Here is a 22,633-nt window from a genome sequence, read left to right as displayed (position 1 = left end):
TGCCCAGCAGCAATTCTTAGCTGTGTCACAAATGTCTAGTGCATTTAAAGCAGCGAAATAGCGATTATCAGCCTCTTGCATCTGTAATAAATCAGAGTGACTCCCAGCTCATAAAACACAGGATAATTTATTTAAGAGCCTTCAGCTGGGGGTCGTAAGATCCATCCCTTTTCCTCTCGGCTCACCAAACAAACCCAATCCCCTCTCAGAAAAAAAACCCTGTTGGATGGAACCAAATGTTGGATTTAGTTACTCACCCCCCAAACCTCACCACCAAACTGAAGAAGACTTTGTGAGAGAATCTGCATTTTTTCCACCGTCTTTTGAGAAAGCCAAGGGGAAAGTTGTGGTTCAATGGTAGGGCATCTGCTGAGCATCTCCAGGTAGGGCTGGAAGAGATTACTTGCCTCAAGCCAAGCAATCAGTGTAGGCAACCCAGAGTTAATGGACCACTGGTCTGACTCTGTATAAGGCAGCTTTCTATGGTCCTAAAATCCACTGCAACCTCCATAAGGACATCTGTTCTTATGCAATTCTGCAAAGTACGCTGATGCTACAGCATGAATAACGCTGAAGTTGAACTCAGGTTGATGACTAAAGATAGAGCAGGCAATTCCTGCCCCACACTAAATTACAAAATATATAATTTGTTTTATTCAAATGACATAAAAAATGTATTATGGTGAACTTCCTTGTAGTCAACTTACTTGGGTGAACTCTCAGCCTTGTTCCACTACCAAATACAAGTTTACGATTTCCTCCTGTATTACACTGTGAAACAGACCTTTACTTTAACTCCTCAGCTGAGATTCACTTGACTAACTAGACTTGGTTGACAAAAGGGGCAGGGAGTTTCCAAGCAAAATCTGCCCATCAAAATTCATTTGCCAACATTTGAATCAACGATCTTTGAATGTTATCTTTTGCAATATCCCTGCTTATGGGTGCTGTGCATTTTTACAGCTTTAAATATTTGCATCTTTGTTTATCTATTTTTGGTTCAGAGCTACCCATCTGTTCAGTACCTACCAAGTACACTTACACCAATAGGTGTATCTGGGCATTTATCTTGGATGCAAAACAGGGGTGGGGAAATTTTCCACCCCAAGGGCCACATTCCCTTCCAAGGGCCACATCCAAGAGGTGGATGGGGACAGGGGTAGAAGTGGTCAGAGAAACAACGTCAGTATTACCACTGCACGGTAGATTGGTTTACACACTAACACGCAAACATCCTTCTCTGTTCTCCAACTAAACAAGCAAAAATCATTATCGGGGTTTAAGGACACATATTTCCAAACCGAAAACATTTGTGGGAGGGGAGGCAGGCTGTGGTCTTTGCTGAGGGTGAAGCCTGTGGAGATTTCTGGGGGCCAAAAAGTGAACTATGGAGGGCCACTTGAGATTCCCCAACCCTAATATGAAAGCTATTCCCGCAGGAGTAGCTGAGTTCTTGGCAGCAGTGTCTCAAAGAGTAGTTTAATAGGAAGGAATCTCAGATTTTATATATATACATACAAACAATTAGTGTATGCAGTTTACTGTTGCCTCTTTGTATGCATTTTAAATACTTTTGTATGTGATTCTTTTTCTCACGGTTCTATTTGTAAAATGCCTAACAAAGGTTTGATAGTCAGAATATAAAAGGGAGGATTTTATTGGATACAGTAGATTTTTTTAGAGCTTTAAATATATGCATTCGTATTTATTTATTTATTGTTTGATTCAGTCCTGCCCTTCCATTCAGTATCAGCAGAGGATAAATTAAGCAGCAGGTTTGACACATAATTACTTGGTGTCACCATCAGTCTAGTTCCACTTTGAAACAATGGCTTACTGGAGGTACTGCCACACCCACAGTGCCTCACACCCCTTAAAAAAATAGACAAGGCCAGATGGAGAACGGGGAACCCGTGGCTCTTCAGATGTTGTTGGACTCTTCCCTTCAGCCCCAGCAAATGCAAGCGATGGTCCAGAAAGATGGGAGTTGTACTTTAGCAGCATCTTGAGGGCCACAGGTCCCCCACCCCTGACAGAAAGTGAGGAGGGGACAATAAGGAATGAGGGAATGGGCTTTTACAAAATAGATCGCAGGTAAAGCAGTGATGTGGACTGTCCTGATAAAAGGGGTAGTGGGAGTTGGGAGTAGTTATTTTTTTTCATTTATTCTGAATAACTAGTTTTTTTGTTTTTGTTGTTTTAAAAAAATAAAGTTAAAAACTTACTTGGATAAACTCTCAGTCTTGTCCCACCTCCAAATAGAACTTTGTTACTGCTTCCAAAATCGCACAGTGGAAGAGAGCTTTGCAAAAACTGGCTGACAATGTTTGGAGTGAGGGAGTTTCAAGCAAACTTTGACACCTTTTTGGAAAACCAATTGAGATTTTTTGGATTTTATCCAATAACAGACATATTGAAATAAGTAGGCATGTCTAACTTTGGTTGATTAACTTCAATGAGTGTACTCTGATAATAACTCAGTTATTGGATGATAAAGAAGGAAGGAAGGAAGGAAGGAAGGAAGGAAGGAAGGAAAGAAAGAAAGAAAGAAAGAAAGAAAGAAAGAAAGAAAGAAAACAATATTATCAAGAAGGGAGAACTTGTGTGTTTAGAGATTTTACCAAATTTTGAATTTGTGCAGAATTTCATCTGTACTGTTCTTAGTTATTTCTCCCTATACAAACTGGTAGCTCCATCTTTATCTTTGCTCATAGAAACTATAGCCTTAAGTTAAGCAAGTTACTCAAGCTCTTTTCTTTAGTAATGAACTATCAAGCCCTCTCCCATCAACTGAGAATACCCACAGGGCAAGACCAGGAGCTATGCAGAACACCCAGGTCAAGTTCAAACATGAAGGCCACATGCCAAAAAAATCACAATGATTAATACACCTTTATGGAATTGTGTTTTTTCCCTCCTCATAGAGGAGGTTCAGAACAACCCCAGCAATATAACACAGAGCAGGAGGGAGTCATTTTGGAGCTGATATTGTTAGCCGTGAGTCTGACCAAACTGCGGGAGGCAGTGGAAGACAGGAGTGCCTGGCATGCTATGGTCCATGGGGTCACGAAGAGTCTGACACGACTAAATGACTAAACAACAACAAATTGTTAGCCAACGGGAGGTCAGAAATCTTTCCTACTTGCAGATCACCCATACACCAAGATCTTCTGCTTTTGTGCAAAACAGGCATGGAAAAGCTTTCTGCTAAGATGAAGCAAATTGCTAGAGAGGGGTTTTAAATTTGTAAGCTTTCTGGGCCATTCCTATTTAAAGTACATCTCCAAGCAGCTACCAATGCTAGGCAAATATTAACCAGGAGAGAGCAGAAAGAGTCTCGAAACATAACTGGGAAGGGATATCTTTTTAAATACTGTATCTGAAATAGTGACTAAAAGAAGGGAAATTGAGCATCATATCTGTACATTTCAAACTTACGTACTTGGTGTCACAATCAATCTAGTTCCACTTCCAAACACTGGCTTACTGTAGGCACTATTAGAACCACAGTGGTCCAGACCCTTACAAAAAATAGACAAGGACACCAGGAGGACATAGAGGGGAATGGGGAATCTGTGTCCGCCCAGATGTAGAACTTTAGCTTCCTTCATCCCCAGCCAACACAGACAATATCCCAGGAGGATAGGAGCTCTCATCCAGCAATGAGTAATAGGTCCCTCAACCGTGGCAAAGAGTGAGGAGGGGAGCACAGAGAATAAGATACTGCAAGACAACTAGAGGACAAGGAAGTATTCCAGAATGTGGTGATAAAATGGGTCGTGGGACTCAAGAGTAATTGGATTATCATCTGTTCTGGAGAACTAGCTGAAAGAAAGTGTTAAAACTTACTTGGATAAACGCTCAATCTTGTTCCACCTCCAAATATAACTTTGTAGCCACCTCCAGAATCACAGTGGAACAGAGCTTTGCAAAAAGTGCCAGAGAACATTGTTTGATAATAATTTGGGAAAGTCAAACAAACTGACCTTTTGGGAAAAACAACCTGACAATCAACAATCAGCTGAATGTCAAAGAGGTAGAAAAGTCAGGATCGGGGGGGGGGGCATTTATTCCAGTGAACTAGGCTTTGCTTGTGTTTAACTATTGGAACTTACTTGGATAAACCCTCAGCCTTGTTCCACCTCCAAATATAACTTCCTCGCGAGAAAAGGGAAAACTTGGCAGCTATGATTTTGACCTTTCGGAAGGCAATTTGAGAATCAATATTCCTGTGTGATTTTTAACAAAGCAAGATTGCCAATGAGCAAGTGCTTTCCAGTCGAAAGATCTGCCAAATTTGTTGTGCAAAATTTGTGTTCAGACACAAAAGTCACAGACCAGATCAGTCATGGCAATTTCACCACAGATATGGAATTCTCTCTCTGTGCCCCCCAGTGGATGTTTCAAGAAGTTTATCCTGAGCATCCTTAAGTCCTTTTTGCCCCAGGCATTTGGTGGTGGGGTGGTTATTTTAATTATGTTTTATTTAGCTCGCATTGGATCATGTACCATCTGTATCTGAGACACCATGGGATATAAGCATTCCACGCAAAGCTTCAGAATCATCCAGTTTGCATAGGGACATAGGAAGCTGCCTTTTATGGAGTCACATTGGTGCATCTGAATCAGAGTTTCAAGTTTCCAAGCTGTGCCTGGAGATGCCCAGGATTGAACCTGGGACCTTCTGTCTGCATAGCAGGTGTTCTGTTATAGAGCTATGAGCTTTCCCTTACAACCCCCCCCCTAAACACACAAACCTTTCTTCCCAAATACCTAATGGGGTCCATAGATGTGGTGAAGTTACTTCTCTGAAGACCCAGCCTAGGAATGAATCTGGTTGCTTCTGACCTACCTGGCTGGATGGCTAATCGGGTTCCCAGACCAAACATCACTTTCCCATAGCTGCCTGTAGTTAGCCACACTAAGAAAATGCTTTACAAAAATGGCTTTCCTATCATCTGTTTCAATATCAATTAAATAGACATTGAACTATCTCGATCCACAACTGAAACAGAGCCTAAGTTAGCAGTCATGAGCACACTTACTTGGAAGTAAGTCCAAGTGAGCTCTGTGAGGTTTACTTCCAAGTAGTGACCCGGAGAAATTTGATTCACTTCTCATTTAAAGGCATGCCTACCTAACCTGTACCTTCCAAAGCAATACGTAAACCAAAGCACAGCCATCCTTTGAAATTCACACCTCTTCCGTTTTTTGCAATGCAGTTTTTCAGCCAAGTAAAATGTGCATTAAAACATGAAATGCATATGCATAACATATACATATATTGATGAGAATGAAATAGAAAAAAGAATTCTATTTGGGGAAAATTGGAAAACAATGTAAATTTCACATGTAAGTGTGTTTATAGAAAGGGAAATTCACACTAAACTGTTAATCAGTTTTCATGAGGAACCATATCTAGAAGAGCAAAAAAGAGGACAACCCAAGCTGCTGCCAGTCCGAGCTGGGGAATGAGGTGCATGGGCACCGCGGTGGCCCTGCACGCCCCTTTCCCCGGTCTGTGCCCAAGCCACCCGTGCCCAAGCCACCCCACCTCCACCTGGACATTTCCTTTAAAATGTAAAAATCCCCCCAGATGGGCATGTTGGCCCCCCAAAAGAGGACACGTCTGGGAATTCCCAAACACACAAACACACACAGTTTAATGGCAAACAAAGCCCAACACACAAGCAACATGTGATATGCTATTTATCTCATTGCTTACAATATCAAATGCAACTATCTGTGAGGTTTATTCTTCCTACTTACTTGGGAGGACAACCAGCCTCGTCCCAGACCCGATGGTGAAACCATAGTTATTGCCCACAGCAACACAACCCTTTGCAAAAACCCATCAGTGCTAGGGATTGTGTCAGGCCAGCAAAGGTGACTAGCATTCTGACATTCAAGCAGAGGAGGTCAACCACTTCATATTTCATCTCCCAGAAGCTGGAGGGTGATGGCAATGGACAGTGATATCCAACTAAGTTATACTCAGAGGAGACACCCTTCAAATGAATGGAGTTATGTTGCTTAATTAAATTTATTTCAGTGGGTCTGCTCTGAGTGTGACTACTGTTTGAGATCACCCATATACGCCTACAGATGGATCAAATGGAGAGTTAGCTGGAATAAATTAACCCAGTAACTCAGACAAAAACAAGAAAACCAAGATATACCAGGAATCATCATCATTGCTTTCTACCCTGACCCAGAATCCACACAGTGGACAAAAACTACAGTTAGATAAGTGTATTATGTATTAAGATTTAGTTAAGTGGTATTATGTTATTGTATTTTTTAGATTTAATTAGAATAGATTTATATTTTGAGATAAGAATAAGAGATTTATGGTATTGTTAAGGTATCAAGAGTATTAGTAGATTTTGATCATTATTAAAAAGATTGTAATTAAGATTTGGAAAGTGCTAAGGAAGAGATACATAGAAACGTAGTTGGGAGGGAATGAAGGAAGTCGACAAAGATATGGAATATAAAATAATTTGAAAATATTGTTTTTTGTTGTTGTATTGTATTGTTGTTTATTATGTTTTTTGTTGTGTTTTATGCTCTGTTTGTTATGTTGTGTTATTGTTAAAAATCAATAAATATATTTAAAAAAACAAAACAAGACAAAAACTAAAAACCACCCACATCCTCTCTGTTTATAATATGCTTTTTGGAAGTTATGAATATAACATACGAACACACCTTCATTTTAGTCAAACACGATGGCAGTAGATAATATGGTATTGATCCCATTCCCTACATTATAAAATATAATATTCTGTGTTGTCTTTTCTTCCTACTTACTTGGGAAGACATTCAATGTTGTACCAGTCCCAATCATGAATTGGATGTTGTTATTGGTCACAATGACACAACCCCTTACAAAAAAAACCCCCATCAGTGCTAGGTGTTGCTGTTGAGCCAAAACGTTCATTAAAATGTCCATCCACTGCATTTTCATCGCTTTGTTCCCCATCCCTTTTCCTTCTGTCTGACACCCCAGGCTAGAGCTGTGGCTCAGTGGTAGGTAGAGTTCATGCTTTGCATGCCAGAAGTCCCAGGTTCGATCCCAAGAATTTCCAGGCATTTCTAGGAGAGACCTCTGTCTGGAAAACAGCTGCTGCCAGTCAGTGCAGACAATACTGAGCTAGATAGACCCATGATCTGACTCGGGGTAAGGACACTTCTTATATTCTCTAGAACACCATTCCTTATATAAGGCAGTTTCTCATGTTCTGAAGGTTCCCTCTCAGAAAACAGATTGCCAACTCCATGGTGGGAAGAGCCCATTTTTGCCCTTACACAGCTCCGTAAAGGTGGGAGGATGCCTGTTTTAATATCTGAAATAGTAGCCAACAGAGGGGAAATTAAGCATCATGTTTGCAACATCTCACATGGACTTACTTGGTGTCATGATCAATCTAGTCCCACTTCCAAACACTGGCTTATTGTTGCCACTGCCAGACTCACAATGATCTACGCCCTTACAAAAAGTAGACAAGGCCACAAGGAAGGTCAATGAGTACAAAGACATATTTTGGCAGCATGCAAAACTGCAAACTCTTCCACACTGTCACCTGACCTGTATTTTGATTGTATTGTGTATCAATTACTTCCCCTGAATCTGAGAGCTTTCCTTTCCTCCCACCCAGAGCTATAAAGTCCAATCTTACTTGCTGTATTGAAGTTTGGTTAAGCAGAAACTCTCTTCAGATTTTCTGTGCATCTGATTATATCCAATTCAGAAGGTATACTCTGATTTTCACAAGGAACAGCCACAGAACAACAAAATAGATCTCAGACCCAAGGAAATCGGTGGTACACAATGAGATCAAAATATGCATCAAGCAAAAGTTTGGATGAGGCTTTTCTGGCTGCTATGAACATCACAGACTCGGATTTTGATACTTCTTGACGGGCTGCACTGACAGATAAACACTTGTTTCTTTTTGTTTTACTTTTGACTCCCCTTGTCACCTCTGTGACAAGGTTGTTTTCTACTATTAGAATTGTGCTGATAATTTTAAAAAAATAAATAAATAAAAATATTAACAAAGAAGACAGCGGAGGAGTCCCAATACAGAACTAGGGGTATGTGTGTGCATGTGTGTCTGTGGAGGGGGTTACATTATAATATCTGAAATAGTTGACAACAAAGAGAGCTGGGAGTTGACCACAACATTTCTGCTTCTCAGACATACATACTTGGTGTCACCATCGATCTAGTCCTGCTTCCAAACACCAGCTTATTATAGGACACAGAACCCACTGTGTTCAGTTCCCTTACCAAATATTACACACAGAGAGAGGGGGGGGGAGAGAATATATAGAGAGTAAGCAACTGAGTGATTTTATTAAAAAAAACTAAATGGGGGCTTGGAATTGATCCAGATCAGAATCCTGGCAAGGGGGTGGGAGTGGAGCTTTAACCCTTTGCAATTCTGATTACAAAGTGATGTATGGAAGTGAGAGCTGGACCATAAAGAAGGCTGATCGCCGAAGAATGGATGCTTTTGAATTATGGTGCTGGAGGAGACTCTTGAGAGTCCCATGGACTGCAAGAAGATCAAACCTATCCATTCTGAAGGAAATCAGCCCTGAGTGTTCACTGGAAGGACAGGACCTGAAGCTGAGGCTCCAATACTTTGGCCAACTCATGAGAAGAGAAGACTCCCCGGGAAAGACCCTGATGTTGGGAAAGATGGAGGGCACTAGGAGAAGGGGACGACAGAGGATGAGATGGTTGGACAGTGTTCTGGAAGCTACGAACATGAGTTTGACCAAACTGCGGGAGGCAGTGGAAGACAGGAGTGCCTGGCGTGCTCTGGTCCATGGGGTCATGAACAGTCGGACACGACTAAATGACTAAACAACAACAACAACAACAACAACAACAACAACAACAACAACAACAACATATCACACGTGCACACTAAAATTTTGAGAATGAGAGCTCAATAATCAGGTTGCCTGGAAATGATCCAAATCCCCTTTTTTTGGAGGGGGTGGTTTGCTTATGATGGGAGGGTGTCCTTGAACTGCTGCAACAGAATGGAAGGAATAAAGAGCTCGAACTTACTTGGAGTCACCACCAATCTAGTGCCTCTTCCGAAGACTGGCTTATAGCCAGTCCCCCTGAGACCCACAGTGCTTCCTGCCTTGACAAAAATTGCCTAGAGCTCAAGAATACAGTGGTACCTTGGTTTATGAACTTAATCCGTTCCGAAAGTCCGTCCGGGAGGCAGTGGAAGACAGGAGTGTCTGGCGTGCTCTGGTCCATGGGGTCACGAAGAGTCAGACATGACTAAACGACTAAACAACATCAACAATTCTGATTCATGCTACTGTACCTGCAAACACCCCCACCCCCACCCCCCATCCTTAGTTTTGTTTTGGGAAACCTCTGCCCTCCTGCTAGTTTGTATAGCACTGGTAGTTGCCAGGCATGTACAGAAACTTGAACGGAAAAATCCCTGCTTCAGTAGGGACCTCAATAAGTGCTGGCAGTTCAGATGGAACTCTCTCTATCATACCTCTCTCTATCATATACCACTTGCTCACCTTTTCCTCTAAACTGAAAAGCTCTTAAATGTTACAGCATTTTCTCACAGGAGAATTTCTGCAGTTCATTTTGGTAGCCTCTTTCCGAAACCTTTTCAGAGAGGCCATCACATACCAGGAATCACTGCCAATGTTGCCCCTGTTCCAAAGGAGATTTTGCCGCCTGATTCACACAGTGATTCATCCAGTGGCTAAAACCCTGTGGTCATTCTCAGATCTCACCTGAATGCCTTTCTTTTAAGAGTACAGCAGTGTAGCCCATTGCAATGACAGTTGAACACTCCCCACCCCAAGCATTTTGTTAGGGCTGGGGGAGGGCAGATTCAGTTCACTTCACATTTCAATGCAAACCTACCTCATTCACATTTCCCCAAACAACATAGGAACGAAAAGGCAGCTGTCATTGGAAATGCAAGCTTCTCTGAATTTTGCAAAACAGTTTCCCAACCAAAACATTGAGTGGACAAATGCATATACTCGTGAAAGGTCTGTAAAAATTGTGTAAGTGGTGAAAAGAACAAATTAAAATGCATTATATTAGGGACTGTTGCTTGCAAAATGTGCATATTGGGGAAATTGCATACCAACTGTGTTTATTAGGAGGGATGCACTGTACACTAAGATTATTACACAGGCATTTCTTAAAATAATAACCATATTGCTGCAGATATGTGATGGACTGAACTTAAGATTAGAAAAGCAAGAAACCAAATATAACAGAATCATCTATCTCTATGTTTCTTACACGTCACTAGATGTGAAATTTGGACTTCTTTCTCTGTTGTATATACTTACTTGGTGATACAACCAGGCTTGTACCAGACCCCAAAGTGAACTTGGCATTGTTGCTCACAGTAGTACAGACCTTTATGAAAATGCATCCACTTACAGTGGGATCTCATACAGATCCACTCAGAAACCAGCTCCATTCAGTTCAATGGCAAGAAATTGCAGCACATGCACACTCCTGTTTCACAGCTGCTATAATGAAAGCAGAAGACTCCCTACAACTTGTTAAGATATTATTTTGCAATTGCTCTGTCATCCTTCTGCTCACAAGAAGAAAATGTCCCTGAATGAACTCTCATTTCAAAAATGCACACTGGGAAAATCTCTATTCTAAAGGAAGGGATGGAGAGAAGCTGTAGGCCCCCAGATTTTTAACAACAACAACAACAACAACAACACATAAAATGACACACATTATTCGTTTAAAAGTAGCAATATTCATTTAAAAGTAGCAATATTTTGTTCATTTAAAAGTAGCAATATTTTGTTGGCCTCCAACATCCATCAGCTCTCCCTGCCAGCTCTCCCTCCCAGGACAATGTGTGTGTGTGGGGGGGGGGGGGTGACAGGCACCTCAACCCAACATCTGAACCATCACAAGTCCCTACTCCTTCCTAAAGACTTACCAGTATCTGCCCAGTGCTTTCCGCCCAGGCAAACATATATCCATAGTTTGGAAAACTAGTTATCCGTCTTTCTTTCCATGATGGGGGTTCACCATAGCCCTATCCTGAACATATTTGACATGGTCAGGCAATAGATTAGAGTCTAGTAAATAAAAATGTGTTTACCATCACATTCTTATTGATTACAGGATTGATTTGCAAATACAAATGCATGTCTAAGACGGTGGAGGGATTGGAAGCTTATATAAAGAAATGAGCGTTCTTCCCAAGGCTGGCAGTTATTAACTTGATGGACGGGGACTGGGCCACGATGGAAGCAGCTCCACAGATAATCCTCACGTAGTATTTCTAGTAGGGAGGAGAGCCTTGAATCATTGCATTGTTTGCCTATTTGGCTGGCCAGCCCCTTTCAAGGACCCACCCACTTCTCTTACCAAAAATCTGCATGAGCTCAAACCCTCAGTTCTTTGGCCTGCAACATAGCTTTGGTGAGGAGCTTGTGTTGTAACCACACTGAGCTACTGCCCCGTATCTCAATATAGTTCCAAGTCACAACATTGTATTTGAAAATAATAATCATCAAATTTTCATTTTTGAGCAACACCTTTGAGGTGGGATCACTGTTAGGCTCGTTATTATTGAGGCCAGTGTTATGTACACAAGTCCATGACTTGACCACAAGACAGGAAAGAACAGGGTACAAGGAGGTTTCTGATTCATACAGAAAAAAATGGATTGAGTAAGTTGCACATAATGGACTGTGGCTGGAAGAGAGATGTGCCAGGTTGGCAGAAGGTGGTTGAGTAGAGGATGAACAGTTAAGATAATACATATTTGCCTATATATTCTTCTCTCGCAGACTGTTTTAACTCTGTCTAGTAATGCATTGCTGGATTGGGTGTGAGCCTCCGTTTTAGAATCCTCAAGGGGAATTTCTCAATCCCTTATTATATGCTGCTTCCCACTAGCTAAAACTTCTGTGTGCCCTCAATGGAGAATTTCTCCCACACTTTCATAAGACTGGATCCTAAGTTATGCTTGTCAGTCTGAATACACTGTGAAGTATTAACATATCATAGACATTTACAGTCATACCTTGGTTTAATTACGCCTCGGTTTGAGTACTTTCAGTTTAAGTACTCCGCGGACCCGTTGAACAGATTAATCCACTCTCCATTCCTTTCAATGGGAAAGTTCACTTCAGGTTAAGTACGCTTCAGTTTAAGTACTCCTTGGACTGTGTGGAACGGATTAATCCACTTTCCATTACTTTCAATGGGAAAGTTCGCTTCAGGTTAAGTACGCTTCAGGTTAAGTACAGACTTCCAGAACCAATTGTGTACTTAAACCGAGGTACCACTGTACTTGCATTATGATTTTCTTTAGAAAACACTAAACCAGAAGATGAGTAGGGAGGTGGAGGAGAGAGACCTGCAACAAATTATTGTTGATACTCCAGTTCATCCTTGCCCTACTTCAGAATACACTATTCCACTCACACCCAACTTTTCTATTTCCACCTTGTAATAATCAGTTAGCAATCGATTTGGTCTGTGAAAGTTTAATAAAATTTGATTTGATTTGAATCCACAATCACTGTTTCCAAAGATGCTTATCTACATTGTTTTTTAAAAACAAACAAACAAAAAATCAAAAACAATTTTGGTACTGTGGGAAACACTGGGTATCCCAAAATCTGCTAATGCTACTCTTTTGTGAATGGATGATGCTGTTTTGGCTATATGAGGAACCACCCCCACCCACCCCCTTGTACTTTGGAAATAGAGGGGACAACACTATATTGGTTATCATGGTGATAATGGGCCAAGGAGAAAAAGAGGTAGTGAAATTTCTAAACTAGGGCAATTATTTATTCTGAATGACTCATTCATAAAAAGTGTGACAAGGGTGTACCTTCAGCACAGTGAAGAAGATCAAAGCTCTTCAGGTTTCTGTGCAGCTCGCCTTGCATTTCCCACCACTGTGTCACTTGCAGCACAATGGTAGATCCCGGCGTCCCCCATCTCCACCTTGCTGATGGAAAGCTCTGTAGACAGGTTGCCTTTGTCAGTGTCCATCTCCAACCGTTCTTTCTTCTCCATTTTAGAGTAACTGTAGATGACTAAGGAAGGGGCTGCATCTTGGGTTTGCTTGTACCAGAAGACCCCATTATATGCAGAGACTCCATGTTTACAGAAGATCCGAGCTGTTTCTCCAAAAGAAAATGAGACTTCAGAAAGCTGAGAAGCATCACCACTGATATCTCTGCCTGGAAAAAGAAAAATCAACATTGTTCCATAACTTAATGGCTGTTCAACATGCCTCTCAATACCAGATGGTGAGCTTTCCAAGTGGGAAGAGTGCTGTTGTGCTGACATCCTGCTTGCAGACTTCCCAGAGACATCTGCTTGGTTCTTCTAAGAACAAGATCCTTGACTAGACAGAATATTGGTTTGACTCCACAAGGTTCTTACATTCGTATTTCCTCGGAATCTTCCATAGATATACACAATTGCCATGATGACCTTACTGAGTACATTTAATAGTAATTATAGTCAATAACTGTGTCTAATATCAGCTACACACCAAGAGTATCAAATTCAAAAAATCAGTAGCTATACATTTGATTACAGGTAGGTAGCCGTGTTGGTCTGGATCGAAGTAAAATAAAAAAAATTCCTTCAGTAGCACCTTAAAGACCAACTAAGTTTTTATTTTGGTATGAGCTTTCGTGTGCATGCACACTTCTTCAGATACCATACATATGATATCACTCAGCGACCACTGATAATAAAAGTTCAATTGTGTGTACAATTCCAGATCTATGCCAGCTTCTATTTATTACTGGCAGTACTGGTAATTGTCATATGGCTTCTCCTCCTCATAGTTGTAGGAATGGTATTAGCTTATGTTGGTCATTGGACAAATGGAATCCACTGAACGGAGGAGAGAGAGAGAGGTCCCCGAGGGAACAGCAAAGTTAGTATATTTCTGTGGAGTAGCTGCTTTTCGCCTATTGTTAAGGTTTACTATTTTCTGTAAGCTTTGGAAACTGCCTTATACTGAGTTGGTCCCTTGGTCCCATCTAGCTCCATATTGTCTACACTGACTGTCAGCAGCCCTCCAGAATTTTCAGACAGGGGTTTTCTCTAAGCCCTGCCTGGAGAACAGAGAATGAACCTGGTGTCTTTTGCATGCAAAGTTCTGCCACTGAGCTCCGTCCCTTCCCCAAATTTCTAAGGATTCCCCAACTTACATAGCAGAAATAGCCCAAAGAGAATCCACTGAGCTGGGTGGACTCTTGGGGTCATTCTGAAGAAGGCGGATGCTCTCACCAACGCAGATTCCTCCTAGTAAGGTCTGAAAATTCAGAAGAATCTAAGGTCACCGTCTTCCCCAGTTCAATGAATTATCAATGTGTGCTTTCTCTTTTCCTTTTTTAAAAGTTTTTTAGCTCTCTCTCCTGCTAGTCAGAAGTAGAATTGTGAAAATTCTAAGTTAACACAGCTAGAATAAACCACAGCTGGTGAAGGGTTTTGTGAGGCAAGAATGACTCCTCATTGCTATCTAGTGGAAGAAAACAAAGATAGCAGGGTTGCTTACAAATTGTGTTTGTGGCTTCCGGCTTGTGGTTTTCTTTTGAGCAGATGGATTTTTAGTTACACTGGGGTCACATCTACAGGTGCTGTCAGCTCCCCTTAACAGATCTGACCTTATGCCAAGGGTCTCTCAACACTTTGGGGAGGTACGTACATTTTGGAATTCAAGAAACTGCTGTGGACACCACATAGCACTCGTCTCACAGAAGGAAAAATGGATGCTCAGGACACACATGCACCCTATTACAAACCAGGTGAAACACTTACAAAAATTAGGCACCCTGAACCCAAAAAACACCCCAGGCAACCTTTCCTGCAACACCCCCTATCTATCTATATATTTAGAAATAATAAATTCAGAGGAGCAGGGGCCTTGATATGCACCAAGGGAGATTGCCTAAGGGCACCACCTTGGGGATCCCTGAAAGTGATGCTTTTGAATGCAAGTGATGGAATGAGTTTCTAGGAAGACGGAAGAGAGTAGGCGTGATCTGTTGTGTGTGTTCTACATCAAAGGTGTTGATGTGTTCACAATCTACTCTTGGCTTTTCTTCTTTAACAGACTTGCAGCAGAGTTTACACTGGTCGAATACTGTACAGATAAAATGACACAATCCTTTCCTCTTCCAGCCATCTGGCCAGAGACCTAACGCTGACTCATGCTCATTGACACACTGACCCTTTTACACTGACCCTTATTGATCACATGTCCTTAATAAAGGCACCTGTTGCTGAGTAGATTTTTCTGTTGCCTATCAACCTGTTCAAGACCAATTCTCAAGTTCTTTCTAGAATATTCCAAGAAAAGGGTGGGGAGGAGCAGCAAAATTAGATTAGATTAGATTTATTGTCATTGTGTAATTACAATGAAATTGGATGCTATCCCATAATAACAGAAAACAAAACAAAGCCACACATTCACAAACCTACACAACTTTTCAGGGCAATTATTTGGTTACAGTATTCAAGATGGTTACAGCTTTTGGGTAGAAACGGTTTGTTAGTCTATTTGTTCTTGATTTAATTGTTCTATATCTCTTGCCCGAAGGCAGTAGTACAAAAAGACTATATCCCGGATGTGATGGATCCTTTAAAAAAAGTTGGTTTTTAAAAATCTTTTTTGAGGCAACGGGAGCTGTATAGATCTTCCAAAGATGGGAGGGGATGACCAATCATCATTCTGGCTGTGGTTATGACCTTCTGGAGCATCTTCCTCTCCATTACTGTACAAGTTGAAAACCAAGAACAAATACAACATGTAATAATGCTTTCTATCGAGCCACGGTAGAAGGACACTAGCAGTCTCTCACTTAGATTGTTCTTCTTTAAAAGTCTGAGGAAATAAGTTCTCTGCTGTGCCTTGTTACCAGAGCAGTGGTATTTGCACTCCAAGTCCTACCCTGCTCGATAGTCACTCCCAAAAACTTTAATGCAGACACCCTCTCCACCTGATCCCCTTTGATATACAGTGGCTGAATATACACTTTTCCCCCTCTGTAATTTATCACTAGTTCCTTAGTTTTGGTAGTATTAAGAGCCAGATAATTTTCTCCACACCAAACACAGAGTCGCTCTACCTGCGGATTCATCCCCTCCTGATCATAGCTGCCAAGTTATCCCCTTTTTTAAGGGATTTTCCCTTATGCTGAATAGGCTTCCTCGCGAGAAAAGGGAAAACTTGGCAGCTATGCTCCTGATGAATTTATTACTAATGATAAAGTAGGCTGCCAGTTAAAGCATAACACACACTAGAAATTCTTAAATTATTACCATTATTTATTAAATCTGAATACTGCCCCATACCTGCAGGTCCCAGGGCGGTTCACAACACAAACATTTAACATTGTTCCTAAGACATAGTCTTCTAAGGTCTTGAAAGATCTACATTGGCTCCTAGTATGTTTCTGAGCACAGTTCAAAGTGTTGGTGCTGACCTTTAAAGCCCTAAATGGCCTTGGTTCAGTATACCGGAAGGAGCATCTCCACCCCCATCGTTCAGGCCAGACACTGAGGTCCAGCACTGAGGGCCTTCTGGCGGTTCCCTCGTTGCGAGAAGCCAAGTTGCAGGGAACCAGGCAGAGGGCCTTCTCGGTGGTGGCGCCCGCCCTGTAGAACGCCCTCCCATCAGATGTCAAAGAGAAAAACAGCTACCAGATTTTTGGAAGACATCTGAAGGCAGCCCTGTTTAGGGAGGCTTTTAATGTTTAATAGATTATTTCATTTCATTTTTCTGTTGGAAGCCGCCCAGAGTGGCTGGGGAAACCCAGCCAGATGGGCGGGGTATAAATAATAAATTATTATTATTATTATTATTATTATTATTATTATTATTATTATTATTATTATTACTAGTGTCTTCAGCCCGTTAAATAAACGGGCACTAGAATGCATGCCGGCTCCTCGATCCGGTGCTCCGCGCAGCGCTGATCAGCGCCGACCCGGCAGGCCGCCAGATCAAGGAAGCGGCCTGCCGGGTCGGCACCCAGCAGCGCTGCACGAAGCACTGGGAGACTGGCGGCCGGGAAGGCAGGCAGGCGCTTGCTCTATTGCCTGCCTGCATTCCCCACTGCCTGTCACACGAAGATCGGCGGGCGCCGCTTGCCGGGGTTTGTCAACAGCTTCCCGGGCTGTTGCGTCTCCCTGCCTGCTTCCCAAACTAAAGCGCGCGGGGGACAGAGCCGAATTGCGGCGCGAGCTAAGGGGGAGGCAAACGGCAAAAAGCCCCCGCCGCGCCATACTTTGGCTCGGAGACTGGCTTGGCGGCGGCGGGAAGAAGGGGAGGAATTCCTCCCCTTCTTCCCGCCGCCGCCAAGCCAGTCCCCGAGCCGAAGTGCGGCGCGGCGGGTGCTTTTTGCCGTTTGCCTCCCCCTTCACTCCGGGAAGTCAAACAGCGAAAAGCCCCCACCGCGCCGCACTTCGGCTTGGGGACTGGCTTGGCGGCGGTGGGAAAAAGAGGAGGAATTCCTCCTCTTCTTCCCGCCGCCGCCAAGCCAAAGCCGGCTTCCCTCGGCGCCCGCTGCCGCTTCGGCCGAGGAAGCGCCGTCCCATGCCGGAGGTGCGCGGCAAGGCTGCTGGGGGGAGCGCTTCTTTCCCCCGCCGCCTCGCCGCGCACCTCCAGCATGAGACTGGGCTTCGGAACGGCGGTTGGCGGAGCGGCGGTTGGCCGTTGTCCCTCCGTCCAATCCCTGTGTCTCTGGGGTACATGCGCAGTACCCCAGGGACACACGGGACAACTGGACGCAGGGACAACTTGGACATTATTATATAGGATTATTATTATTATTATTATATCTATGAGTTTTCTTTTTTCTCATCCTGCTAAGGAAATAGCCCTTCTACGTTCTTAACTGCAACTGTTTTAGAATTATTATGTCTGTTTTTGTTTTCAAAATGTGGGTCTGCTTGCTGCCCAAGGCTCCTTTGGGAGCAAGAGTGGGATATACCGTGTTTCCCCGAAAATAAGACACCGTCTTATATTTATTTTTCCTTAGAAAAACACACTATGGCTTATTTTCAGGGGGTGTCTTATTTTTTCTCCTCCTCCTGCTGCGGCCGGCATTGCTGCTGCGCCTATCACTATGTCTTATTTTCGGGGTATGGCTTATATTCCTTGAATGCTTAAAAATCCTGCTATGGTTTATTTTATGGGTATGTCTTAAAATAGGAGAAACAGGGTAAATCCTACTAGTAGCAGTAGTAATAGTATTACTTAACTACTGTCTACATATTTTGGAAAGTTATTTGTCCATCTGTTCTCTATCCGTCCAGACACGTCTTAAGATATCATAACCAAAATAGGCCCGATGCTTCCTGAGATCAGGGAGAAGTTTTTCATCTCTGCTTCAATACTATTGAACATCATTTTGAAGTTATGACGGAGGACTGAACATAAGAACTGCTTTGATTTGAAAATGTCACAACCCAGTTTTGCATAGTGGTGCTTAAGAATGAGGAACGGGTATCGGTTATGTTTGCCTGTAAGAGGACAACGTTTTGAACGAAGATGGTGGACCAAACTTTTGCAAACTGCACTTATTTGTCACTCTCCTGAGATATCACAACTCTCATGTCCTTGGGGGAAGACCCCTCACAAAGTACATGTTGCAGGGGAGCAGGCTGTGTCAATGGACACTGAGGCAGAGCAGGGAATCCGGGTCATGGTACTCCGGTCTCCTCCATGAGATACATAATCAGAGGCAGATTGGGTAGGGACTGGGCCATGAGGGAAGCAGCTCCATAGATAATCCTCACATAGTATCTCTAGTAGGGAAATAAAAAAATTCCTTCAGTAGCACCTTAAAGACCAAGTTTTTATTTTGGTATGAGCTTTCGTGTGCATGCACACTTCTTCTAGTAGGGAAGAGAGCCTTAAATCATGCTGCTTTCCATCATTTGCCTATTTGGCTGGCCAGCCCTCTTCAAGGACCCACCTACTTCTCTTCCCAAAAATCTGCAGGAGCTCAAACCTTCAGTTCTTTGGCTTGCAACATAGCTTTGGTGAGGAGCTTGTGTTGCAGCCACACTGAGCCACTGCCCCTTGTCTCAATATAATTCATGTTCCAAGTCGCAACATTGTTCAGTGGTACCTTGGTTCTCAAACGTCTTGGTACTCAAAAAACTTGGAATCCAAACACTGCAAGCCCAGAAGTAAGTGTTCTGGTTTGCAAACTTTTTTCGGAAGCTGAATGTGCTCCGTTTTGAGTGTTACGCTTCCGATTTGAGTGCCACACTTCCGTTTTGAGTGTTACGCTGAGGTCCTTCTGTTTTTGCTATTTATTTTACGTTTTTGTGACTCTTTTGTGTGTGTGTGTGTGTGTGTGTGTGTGTGTGTGTGTGACTGTTTGGAATTCAGTTCAGCTACTGATTGAACTGCTATGGTCCATGGGGTCATGAAGAGTCGGACATGACTAAACGACTAAACAACAACAACAACTGATTGATTGATTGATTGAGTGACTGCAGTACATTGTTTATTGCTTTCATTTTATGGATCCATGATCCTGTTAGATAGTAAAATTCATGTTAAATTGCTGTTTTAGGACTTGTTTTTAAAAGTCTGAAATTGATTAATCCATTTTGCATTACTTTCTATGGGAAAGCGCACCTTGGTTTTGGTTTTGGAATGGACTTCCGGAACGGATTAAGTTTGAGAACCAAGGTACCACTGTATTTGGGAACAGAAATCCTATTTTCATTTTAGAGGAACACTTTTGAGGTGGGATTACTGTTAGGCTCATTATTAGTGAGGCCAGTGTTATGTTTGTTTGTTTGTTTGTTTATACCCCACCTATCTAGCTGGCAGGAAAGAACCAGGTACAAGGAAGTTTCTGGCACATACAGTAAAAAAATGGGTTGAGTAAGTTGTATTTAATGGACTGTGGTTGGAAGAGAGATGGTGACGTGCCAAGTTGACAGAAGGTGGTTGAGTAGAGGATGAACAGTTAAGATAATGCATATTTGACTATATATTCTGCTCTCACAGACTCTTTGAACTCTGTTCAGTTATGCATTACTGAATTTGGTGATATCCCCCCAGAGGGTGATGAACAGATACACTTTATTATAATGGAAAGCTGGATGGGGCTATAAGGACTTGTAGTCCAAAACATCTTGTGGGCATCTATTTCTATTCTATTCTATTCTATTCTATTCTATTCTATTCTATTCTATTCTATTCTATTCTATTCTGTTCTGTTCTGTTCTGTTCTGTTCTGTTCTGTTCTGTTCTAGTTGTTCCAGAACTACCCCATAATGTAGGGGTAGTCAATGCAGTGCCCTCCAGATGTTGGTGGAAAGATTTCTCTTCATCCCTTACCACTCCCCATGTTGAATGGGGTTGGTTATTCACAACTTCTGGAGGACACCGCATTGGTTCTCCTTGCCATAATGGGACAATTAGAAGAAAACAAGGTGACATTTCTGACCTAGGACAGTGATTTCTTCTTAATGACTCATTTATATACAGTGGGATGTGCATGTGGCTGTCCCAGAAGTGAACCTTCAGTGCAGTGAAGAGGAACAAAGCTCTTCAGGTTTCTGTGCAGCTCGCCTTGCATTTCCCACCACTGTGTCGCTTGCAGCACAATGGTAGATCCCGGCGTCCCCCATCTCCACCTTGCTGATGGAAAGCTCTGTAGACAGGTTGCCTTTGTCAGTGTCCATCTCCAACCGTTCCTTCTTCTCCTTTTTAGAGTAACCGTGGATGACTGAGGAAGGGGCCGTATCTTGGGTTTGCTTGTACCAGAAGACCACAGTGTATGAAGAGAGTCCATGTTTGCAGGAGATCCGAGCTGTTTCTCCCGAGGAAAAGTAGACTTCAGAAAGCTGAGAAGCATCACCACTGATATCTCCACCTGTGGGGGGAATCACTGTTATTCCATGAATTCTCATGCTGAATTTCTGACTGTTTATCTGGCGTTGCTTGTGAACCCCCCATCTCTCTCCAGCTGACTCTGTCTTTCTGCCTCTTACTTCAACATCATTAGTTTGGTCATCTCACCCACCCACCCACCCACCCATTAATCCATCACTCCATCTATCCTTCTCAAGGGTCTCTCCCTCCTTCGGACATTCCCATTCTACACATTATAGTCAAGCAATGGATTCTGCTACCCTTGCGATGACTGCCAACTTGAACAGCTTTAAAATATGATGAAGCAAATTAATGAAGGGTAAGCTTATCAACAGCTACTACTATTAATTTTTCTTGTTTATTCGATTTATGATTTGATATCCCACCCTGCCTCTCAAAACAATCCACAAGAACTATTACCCATTATGTCTATATGGCCTCCAGCATACACCAAGCAAACATCATTTTCTGGGAATTGCAAGTGTGGAGAGCCCTCTGGCACTCATGTCCCGTTTGTCGACATCCCATAGACACCTGGCTGGTCACTGTGAGAACCAAATCCTGGACTAGAGAACTCTTAGGTTCACATTGCCTTAAAACCTCCTATAAATATGCACCATTTTGACCTTTCTGATTTCAGTTAATAGTCCTTAGTCACTAACTGTATCTAATAGCATTTTTTTTATACACCTACATCAACTTCTATTATTGGTGGCCGTGTTCACAATAATGAAATTGTAACATGGCTTCTCCTCTCCCTAGGAGTCATAGAGGCATTATGGCTAGATTCTACTCTTCAGTGGATCAATGGAATCAACTGAATGGAAGCTAGTGGGAGATCCCAGAGTAGATGTAGGTGAGTGTAGAGTAGACATTTCTACCTATCTTTTTCTATTATCAATATTCTCTGTAAGGATAGGAGCTGCCTTATACAGAGTCAGGCCACTGTCCCATCTAGCTCACTTTTGTCTACACTGACAGCTGCTCTCCAGGATTTCCCAGACAGGGCTGATGTCAAGGTCCTCACTGAAGCTGGGGTCTTCTGCATGCAAAGGAGACCATCTGCCTCTGAGCTATGGCCCTCTCCCAAATTTCTAAGGATTCCCCAACTTACACAGCCAAAACAGCCCCAAAAGAATCCTCCACTGAGCTAGATGGACTCTTGAGGACATCCTGAAGGACATGGACGTTCTCGCCGACAAGGATTCCTTCTGGTCCAGTCTGGAAATTCAGTGGAGAAACTAAGGTTGTCTTCTTCCAACTCAATGAATTCTCTATATGTGCTTTCTCTTCTCCTTTTCTCAGCTCTCCTCTGACAGTCAGAAGGAGAATCGTGGTTCTTTTGTGAAAACCTCAGAAGGTGAAGAGCCTTTTGTATTTAGTGAAAGGGGAATTTCCCATTGCCACCTGGTGGAAGAAAGCAGGTATGGCGGCAGTGGAAAACCAAGACTTTGGAGTGGTTAAAAGTTGTGTCTGCGGCTTCAAACTTGTGGTTTTCTTTAGAGCAGATGGATTTTTAGTTACAGTGGGTTCAGTTCTGCAGGTGCTGTGACTCTATTCATGGCTATAACCTAATGGTTAGAGTCTCTGACATTTTTTTGGGGGGGGGTACATTGGGAAATATAAGAACCTGTTTCGGACAACACAAAGCACGCTTGTCCGATAAGAGAAAGCAGGGATGCTCAGAGCATGCACAC

General features: G+C 42.6%; 1 protein-coding gene across 1 annotated transcript in view; it reads right to left on the bottom strand.

Moving 5' to 3' along the window:
* The window catches only part of LOC118094647 (M1-specific T cell receptor alpha chain-like), a 76,592-nt gene extending 54,484 nt beyond the window's left edge, over positions 1-22,108 (bottom strand). Inside the window, exons 1-4 of the mRNA XM_060281347.1 lie at positions 22,051-22,108; positions 20,648-20,937; positions 14,242-14,335; positions 12,951-13,254 (exon numbers count right to left, since the gene is read on the bottom strand). Of these exons, the coding sequence (XP_060137330.1) occupies positions 12,951-13,254; positions 14,242-14,335; positions 20,648-20,937; positions 22,051-22,108 (746 nt within the window). The remainder of the gene's footprint in view (positions 1-12,950; positions 13,255-14,241; positions 14,336-20,647; positions 20,938-22,050) is intronic.
* Between the last annotated feature and the right edge of the window lie 525 nt (positions 22,109-22,633).

The sequence above is a fragment of the Zootoca vivipara genome, chromosome 13 (genome assembly GCF_963506605.1).
Source record: "Zootoca vivipara chromosome 13, rZooViv1.1, whole genome shotgun sequence".
In the NCBI taxonomy this organism is placed as follows: Eukaryota; Metazoa; Chordata; class Lepidosauria; order Squamata; family Lacertidae; genus Zootoca; species Zootoca vivipara.
The sequence above is the reverse complement of the archived record's forward strand: the minus strand, read 5'-3'. Positions and strand labels throughout refer to the sequence as shown.